The 9,250-nt window shown below is 42.9% G+C and overlaps 1 protein-coding gene across 1 annotated transcript in view; it reads left to right on the top strand.

Moving 5' to 3' along the window:
• Positions 1–676: 676 nt before the first annotated feature.
• The window catches only part of LOC108230961 (zinc finger and BTB domain-containing protein 7C), a 22,093-nt gene continuing 13,519 nt past the window's right edge, over positions 677–9,250 (top strand). Inside the window, exon 1 of the mRNA XM_017407604.3 lies at positions 677–879. Within this exon, the coding sequence (XP_017263093.2) occupies positions 692–879 (188 nt within the window). The 5' untranslated portion in view covers positions 677–691. The remainder of the gene's footprint in view (positions 880–9,250) is intronic.

The raw sequence follows: 9,250 nt of genomic DNA on the forward strand, positions 1-9,250 counted from the left end.
TAAAACAATTTTTTTTTTACTTTTTTCAGTCACTATTTTCTATTTTCATGTAACAAAAACTGACCCCAGATTTAAGAGTGTCCAACCTTCCCGCCACCGTGACACAGACTCGCGTTTTCTCTCAGGAGTTTGTTTGGCAGAGCTGAAAGCCCCGATGACGCCCTCTCATTATGCCGCATTATGGGCTTCAGAGCAGCACAATGGTTCCAGCATCTTGCCAGGTACGAGCTGGTGCACACGGAGCACACACCCAAATCCACTCAGATAGTGGCGCCCACTCTCAATCACACCACCTTTCTCCGATATGCCTTCAGTTTGATATCTAATATGAACCCCTTCGCTTCCCATCCACTGGTTTCACCCCATTTTTTTTAATCCTTTTTTTTTTCAGCTACATCAGCCTCAGTTAGTCCTGGCTAGTTCCCCCTTCAGCCTCAGTCTACATATCCTCAGTCATAACAGGCATAAAAATCCAGTTCAAGTTCACAGGCAGGTTTTTTTTAGGCTTGGCCCTCTGATGTGTGCGTCACTCCCCTCCCCTGAGCACAGGTGGACTTGGAGGGAGCGCTGCCAAATACTTTTGGTTTAGCGGGAGGGTGGGGTGTTGGCAGAGGCTGGAGGGTGTAGCAGTTTTTTCTTTTTTTTTTTTTTTGTTTGTTTTGTTTTGTTTCTTAGATAACCGTTTCGTGAAATGGTACCTTTTTCACCCACCCCCTCCCAGAAATCACAGACACACCTTCAGTGCAAATTTGAGTCTGTATCTTCGGCCCGCTCTCACTTTCACAAGCCTGCCAGGGCTGAGGTGGTGCTGAGTTTCCTGACAGGGAGCGAGCGCGCTCACGCAAGAGGAGCTGAAACCAAAACTTCTCTTCCTCAAAGGTCAGTAACATCTTGTCCGGTTTGCTGTCTCCTCCACTTTTCTCCTTTTGCTTTCACTTTAACGGGAGTATTCCTCACAATCCAGAAAAGAAAAAAAAAAAAGCCATAATGAGAGGCTTTTTCCCTTCTGCTTTGAGAAAACAACAAAAAAACGAAAAAAAAAAAACTCCATTCATGATCCTCTGGGTTGCTTTCATTGGTAAACAGTAAGAAGAGCAAAATGATATCCAGAGTTAGAGTCCAGCAACTTTCCTGTGCATGTCTTGCAGCAGATGCTCGAAAAGTGAAAACCTCCTCCTTCGCATAAACAGCCTGGATAGGAAGCAAGTGAAAGCATGACAAAGCTGGAACAGACTGAAACTTTCAGATCAGCTTTGCTTCAGCCGCTTATTTCCATGACATTTGTTGCACACAACTTCTTCCTGTTCACTTTCTCCTCTGTCAGCTGAGTTTCTGACACGAAGACAGATGTATGTAATGTGACTAAACCCGGTCCGATGGTGTGACATCTCGAACTGATAAGGTAGTAACGAGCTATCTGGCGCACAGGGAAACATCTGTCCCTTTTTTTAAATTATTTTTAAGCAGCTAAACACCCACATTTAACAATAACCTTTGCTGCAGATCAGGCTCTCTGTGCAGCAGATGAGGGGGCAGAGGTGTGAAAGTCAAAATTATTTCACTCTTCCTGTGATTCCCCATCAAACAGGATGAATAACTGTTAACCTTTACAGGTCGATAACATCATACAGTATATGTTGAGCTATGACTTAAACTCGCCGACAACTTGAATTATAAAGAATATCAGATGTTAGTTGGTTTCTTACACGACTGATGAGCCCTAAGAGGTTGATGTCAACATTTCGTTGATTTCAAACGCATCCTTTGGTGCATTTTTAAAATCTTACACAAGTTATTTACCAATCTAGTCAGTCCCGCTGATGATCTAGCACCAGTCACTTGTGGTCCAATGCACAGTCCACAGCATGTAAACTGTGCTTTTTTTAAAATCAAGTTCTTCATCTGTTTTTGTTGTTTAAAGGTAAACCACAAAAAAAATGAATTAAAGGCCCAGCAGATCTTGAAGGAAAGCCATTCATGGCAGAGTTTCAAGTTAAGAACATCTTGTGTTGCAAATCGACAAAGTTACAGCCAACTTTGGTGAAACCTTGAAAATAATTGTAATTTCATGCAATTATTGTACGATCCTGCATGAACGCTTCAAGTATGTAGTGTGGATGACTCTCAGCTAGTGCCACGCCAAATTTTAGCCCAATATCTGTAACGTAAAACTTAATCAGTATTAGATATACAGCTAATGATTATTTTCTGAGAATTTTATTGAATTCTGTCCATTGGGTTAGGAGATATTTTGCTAACAGACAAACAGGATTGACTCCAGGAGTAATACCAAGGTTTTAATCAAAGATGCCATGTGCTCAAATGATGTGTTGGGAACAATGCTCGGCTACTACCACAACAAATCTTTCGATCGAAATCTGTAAAATTGGCTGAGTTGTAGCCGTTTATATGTTTGCTGAGACTGCTTTATTGTGGCAGCCATCTTGGATTGGGTTGACTCCAAAAGTTAATGAGTGGTAGAAGTACATCCAGTGAATCCTTTCCGAGAGTTTCACCGCAATCCATCCAGTGGTTTGTGAGATATTTTGCTAACAGACAAAAAGGGGTTAGCTCCAGCAGTCGGTGTCGAAACGTTTTAAGCGAGGGTGAGATGCTCAGCTACTACCACGCCGAGCTTTAGATCAGTATCTGCGAAACTGGCTAAATTACAGCCTTTTTCAGATGGCTGATGTGTGGGAGGGAGGGGCGCATTGGAAAAATTAAACACAAAAGCATGTCATTTATCCGAATTAAAAGTGCTCAGAAGATACACATCAGTTTGAATTCTTATCAGCGTTCATCGTTAATTAAAACAAAACAAGCAGAAGCCACACGGGCCCGTCTTCCTGTTGCAAGGGGGTGGATGGGGGGTGGGGGTGGGGGTTTAAATGGGGATAAGAACGAAGTAGAAACCCACCACACCTATTCCCCTCACACACCCTGTCTGCTTCTTTCCCCCTCCAGGATTATCCGAGTTGAACCCGACCCCCCCCCCATGCGAGTCTTTTGTTGCGGGGCCTCTCTTTGCGTTTAGCAAAACCCCACCAGGGTCAGATTTTGTACAATCGAGTGTCAAAACGTGAGAGCCTCGAACAGCGTCTGGCTGAGAGGCTTCGAGCGTTGTTGTCGACGCGCGAACTGACTGCACGAGGATGTGGCTTCATAATTGCAAAAATTATGCAACGCGTTTCATTACGGGGCCAACGCAGCAAGTGAGTCCACACGCCTTCGTCCCACCTGACAGTGTGTGTGTGTGTGTGTGGGCACATGCAGCAATTTACGCTGGGATACACACTCTGATCTTAACCTCCCGTGTCACAGATTTTCATCATGGCAGCTGGCTGAAATCAGCTTTGATTAAGAAAATTCTTGCAAAAATAATCCAAAACCCTGCGTGTGTGTTCATGGTTAATGCACGCATGTGTGCAGTAGAGGAGTAGCCTCTTTATGTGTGTGTGTGTGTGTGTGTGAGTGAGCTTGCCTGCCCTCCTTCGTAGGACGGAGGTCCAGGTTTTGTTGTGTGGATTTGGGCTGGGTGAGTAAGCCGCCCCTCACAGATGAATAGAGGACGGGAGGCTTGAAGAGGCTGCCGTGGGTGGGAGGCCCGAGCCCTGCCAAAAAAACCTCCTTCTGTGGGATTTGTGTACTTTTGGTTCCTCACGAAACACAGCGCCCGGCTCTGACGACGAAGCAGCCAGGCAGGCAGGCAGGCAGGCAGGCAGTGGCGCTCGCAGAGGTCAGCTCGTGCCCGCTCCTTCTCCTCTTACGCTGCAAACTTCCCTTTTCTTTACACTTTGCACCCCCCCTTTCCCCATGGATCATGTTCATCAGCCGTCAGTGTTTCTCCTCGGTGAAAGGACCGATTATGTCCACACACACACTCGAACACACACTTTCCCCGCACAAACTTTTTTTTTTTTCGCCCACATCCACACACAGCACACAAATAGCACTTATACAATATGTTTATAGAATCGTCCTTACAGGCAATCCACATGAACGTGTCATGTGAAAATTTATATCTTCATAATGGAGGAGCACATGTCGCTCACCTCCTTGCATGCCAAAGTTTTAAACAAAAACCCGGCATCGTCTGTTAGCTCTTGCGGCACGTGTTGAGGATTATGCTCAGCTACTACCACACCAAATTTGAGCTCAGCGTCTGTAAAATCCAATAAGTTACAGCCATTTTTTTTTTCTTGTTGGCTAAGGTTGTTTAAAAAAGCTAAAACATCTGTAGATGCACAGTCAATGAGTACATTCTGAGAGTTTGGTTAAAATTAGATAGATTGCCTTTTCGTGGAGGTGGGCAATAATCAATAAATGAAACAAGTGAGTTTTTTTCTAAACACATCAGTTTATATAACTCTTGAAGTAGGTTTTTTTTTTCTATCTTGACAAGTTGCAAAACACTTTGCTAATTAGACAATTATGTCCGCCCACTTTGATTTCAAAAACCTTTTTTACTCCCTTTTGTTTTTGATTTATATTTATACCATCAGAGTCGCGATGCGTCTTGCGGTGCTTTTTGGCGCTCCTTAAAGAGAACAAAGTCGTCACAGAAATATTTTTGTCACAAGCTTCGGCATCAGAAAAATGTCAGTCGCAGCCACGATTCAGAGTGTGGTTAAGAAGTGAAGCATATTTCACACACAATTTGTGGGTGTTTCCTGAATGTTACCTAGATAATACACAAAATAGGCCCCCGTCACCACTGGCAACCCACCGAGCTCCCAGCTCAGAGATGAGCACAAAGAGACGTGAGTCTCAGGCTTGGCAGTCGGGCAAAAATCAGCCACTTGTCAATTAGAAAATGAAAGGTCTGTTTTAAAAAGGACGCAAATGTCATTCAGCATCAGGGATTTTAGATTAGATTTACAAAAAAGGAAAAAAAAAAAAAGGAAAACAAGAAAGGGAGGGGATAAAAAAAAGAGATGATTTCATAATGTGTAAAAGAAAGATCTGGGTTGAATAAGTGGGTCCACCCACCTGTGTGTGTGTGTGAGAGGCAGTGAAAGAGAGAAAGAAGGGCTTGGATGGCAGTTTTAGAGACATGAGTGTGTGGGTTCGGCTAGCTGGCCTGCTTATGCTATCTAATCACTGGGAGAGAAAGGAGAGCAGCGTGCCTTGATCCACCCACCCACCCCAGACAAACAGCAGTTAGCCTGCTCAGAACTATACGCGGCCGCCTGCAGCTCTTGGTTGTACATGTGGGAACAGAGATAAACTGTGACAGAGTGTGCAGGTAACAGACATACAGCACAATTATGTCTCATTCTAAGCTGGGGAGAAAGACAGATGTGTCAACACCGGCAGCCACCGTGGGTCATGATGATCGCGTACGAGGGAGTGTGTGACTGGAAACTGTTCTCGGTGCGTTGTCATTGGCGTGCACGTCGTACAAAAAAAATATTTTAAAAAAAGGATCAGGCAGGTCTTTTGGTAGAGGCGAAACAAATGAGAGCACAGCGGCTGCTTACCGGATCAAATTAGTCCATTTTGAGTTCGACCTCGGGGTGAGCGCTTAAAGAAATTATTTTGGGCCGAAAATAGCACAAACAGGAAAACCTTTTTGCTTTGTTTTTGGAACATTACGAGCTCTGATGAGTGCTACTCCTTTGTCATCTGGGTCACAAACGGTTTAGTTACCTGTGTAATACCTGAGTGGGTGGGATGCAAAAGGCTTTGCATCTGAAAATCGCGGACACACACATCACGGTTGTGTATTTGTAGGTGTGTATGTGGTTCGACACGGTTCACTGCCTTGTGCATGTGTTGTACATATATATATATATATATGAGTGTGTGTGTGTGTGTGTGTGTGTGTGTGTGTGTGTGTGTGTGTGTTTCATGACAGGCATCTGTCTCCCCTGCCCTGCAGCCTGACTGGTTTTAATTAGGAGGTGCCAGAGCGCCTGAGGGCTCTCCTGCTGACACACACAAGTACACAAGCATACACAGACACACACACACACACACACACACACTACCTGAGGGCAGACAGAGGCTGTCCCACCAAGGCTGGCCTCCTTCTCGTTATCACCATAAGGAGTTGTCCTCATTCACCTGACGACCCTCACAGCACACACACACTAACGCACACATATGTTGACACAAGCCAATCAACACAACACTGTAATGCACTGTAAAGTTGCATCTTGCAAATGGTGGTGAGAAGTTTCCAATATTTCGTTTGCGGTTTTAAATCTAGGATAAATAGAATAAATTTTCATATTTTGGCCTCAAACTTTATTGTAGTTGTTTCTTTGTCTGTGCAGAAAGCCATCCGAACACACAACAGTGGGTTTATACAATGCAATACGGCCACCTGTTTAGCACTGCAACTTTGTCTGTCTCGGTACTCGCAGTTCTCGACACGCAGGATGTGTGCTTTGCCTCCCTTCTGGCAAAGCTTCCACTACTGATTAGGTTGTTTGAGGGAAAAAAAAAAGACAGAAGGGGAGAAAGTTAAAGCTCAAACAGACAGGTCAGCAGAAAGGAAACGCCCTAAATTCACTCACCCGAATGGCATGCTCCTAGGTGAGTTCTAATGACCTTAGTGCAATGACAGGTAGGTGTGTATCTCTGTGATTGAGCGAGGCAGGGAATACAGCTTGTTTGCACACCTTCCTTTGTGTTTAAGCTGTGTTTCGTCTGAGAATGGCTCTATATGTCCTTGGACTTTTGAAGGCATAGGAGTTGATGTGATGCCCTATCTTAGCACTGTCTGTGCATGAGTGTGTGTGTGTGTGTGTGTGTGTGTGTACAGTGATGCTCGCTCATGTTGTCCGTCTGCACGACTTCAGGGGGGGGGGGTACCTCCCTTTCCTGCTTCTTTCCCACATCATGGAAACCCAAGGATAAGGGGCACAAGTTGTACCACATTGTGTTGCATTTTCTGTGAACATTGTGAACATTTTCTGCTGAGTTTCTGACAAGCAAGTTAAGAAATCTGAGACTTTTCAGGAATTGTATTAAACTGTGAATGCCAGCCTTGTGAGACAGTGGAAAAGAAAGTGGTCATTAGAGGTTTAAAAGTAAGCGTTTTGTTCTTTCGTGCCTTAAAAATGGGAGTTATTCTACTCTGATCCTTCCATTGGCAGAGCATGATAGGAAGAGAATCCATTTTTATCAGGTATATAGTCATCAAACCCTACAGCAGATCAATTTAGCTCTTTCCAGGTTTTTATAACGTCTAATATAACATTAGTTTAAAATGCTGTTATAGCAAGAATGTCATGAGAACTTGTTAAGTAAAAAAAGGGCACATAACTACACAGATAAGTCTTCAAAGTGGAAAAAGAGATACTGTGCCTGTTCAAAGCTTGGGATGTTGTTTTATAGCCTAACCCTACTTTAAACACTTATGTCTGACCTGTTTGGAGTGTTTCTTGGTCTTCATGATGTTGTTTGATCTCTAATGTTCTGTAACAAACCTTCAGAGAACAGCTGGATTTATACTGAGATTGAATTACACACCAGCAGATTTTATTTACCAATAAAGTATCTGAAGGCAATTAGATTAGTTACGGGTATCAAAGTAAATGGGACTGAATGCAAATGCAAGCCACACATGATTTTTATTTTTATTAAAAATATAGAAAATTGTGCAACATTTTCCTTTCTCTTCACAATTATGATCCATTTTTCATTGGTCCATTGACCCTGTAAAGTACTTTAGGTTATAATGTGTCAAGTTCAAGGGGTGTGAATACTTTTCCAAGGCACTGTATGTGAATCTTTGACCTTCTGTTTGTTGACTGGTTGAACCCAGCCAGAGACAGACTGTAATAAGTTCATTAACTAATAAACATCTGAAGGTTTCTGTCCTTTTCTAACCTCCCATATGGCTGTGCGTAACAAATGAACGTGCACATTAAAGCAGAAAACATCATTTTCGCGACAACTTAAACAGGACATAATGCGTTAGATTAAAATGACTTCTGTGAAAGTTTGAAGACAGCCATTATCCAACAATAATTGGCTGAAAACAGAAGACAGCACATTTATTGTCCGTCCTAAAACTGTTTATCGTAAAGTTGACAAACTAACTAATCGCCACTGAAGTCTTCGCTGTCATCATCGTAAAAATTTAAAACACTTTCAGACTGTTTCTTCAAATCTTTTTGCACATGACAGGAATTCACTGTTGAGTCAAAACGTCATGCAAACGATCAATATGACAGTGAATTTTAGGGGTACTGGTCAAAATATCCCAATACAAAATGGGACAGCCCTTTAAGAAGCCAATATGTTGTTTCTGGTTCCTTTTAATAAACAGTCATGATCCCAATATGTTCATATATGTCATTTAACTATTTGTCAAGCTCGCAGCAAATGCTGACAAGAGACATTTTGTAGGATTGTTAAGGAAAATTGGCAGTAAGACCAAACATATTGCATCAGCATACATCAAACTAGGCAATGGAAAGGTTGGTGGAACAAACAAACAGGGTATGCAAAAGGGGGTATAATGGAATTCAGATCAAAGTCAGCGTATCTATTCTTTTGCTTGGAACCGTCTGTCTAATTACATCCAGACCCTTAGTTATAACATACGTTCTTGCTCTTGTAAAAGTGGAAAGGCATCATCTGAATCACTCCATTTCTTTTAGCTCTGATATCCAGTTATCCTTAAGTGATACACCAACCAGCAGCAACCTAAACAAATGAAAACTGGCAAAGGAATGCACACTCCCTGCTGCCTTGTATGCCAAAGCTTTAAACTAAGATTAACAGGATCTGCCTCAGAGTACGAGTTGTGCACAACTCTCTGTTAGGACCACACAAAACCTTCACTCAATACCTGTAAAACTGACTGACTTATAGCCATGTCTGTGTTGGATAAGGTTAGTTATCTGTAGAGTCAATCATGTTGACTCTATAGGGTAATTAGTTATATTTCTGATTATTTTCTGAGAGTTTTATTAAAAACACCTTTCATGGCACGGGTGTCAAATGATTTAGCAATAAAGTGATTAAGACTCATCTTGAGATAACTCTATTGACAAGGCAGGACTTGACAGGATTCAAACTCACAGCACAACGACAAAGTTTTAAGAGTTTTATTGTGGACTGGACAGGAGCGGGACCTGGGACTCTGAACAGGACACTCACGTGACCGTCGTGGACTGGAACCGGAACAGGTAAGTTCTCCTTGGCTTGGTCACTAGTTGCAGACAGGTTTGTCTGAAAGGGGCTGAGGCGAGAGGGAAAGTCCAGGTGCAGGCGAGGTGTCGTTACCGGAGGG

Source organism: Kryptolebias marmoratus, linkage group LG14 (genome assembly GCF_001649575.2).
Source record: "Kryptolebias marmoratus isolate JLee-2015 linkage group LG14, ASM164957v2, whole genome shotgun sequence".
NCBI classification, from domain to species: domain Eukaryota; kingdom Metazoa; phylum Chordata; class Actinopteri; order Cyprinodontiformes; family Rivulidae; genus Kryptolebias; species Kryptolebias marmoratus.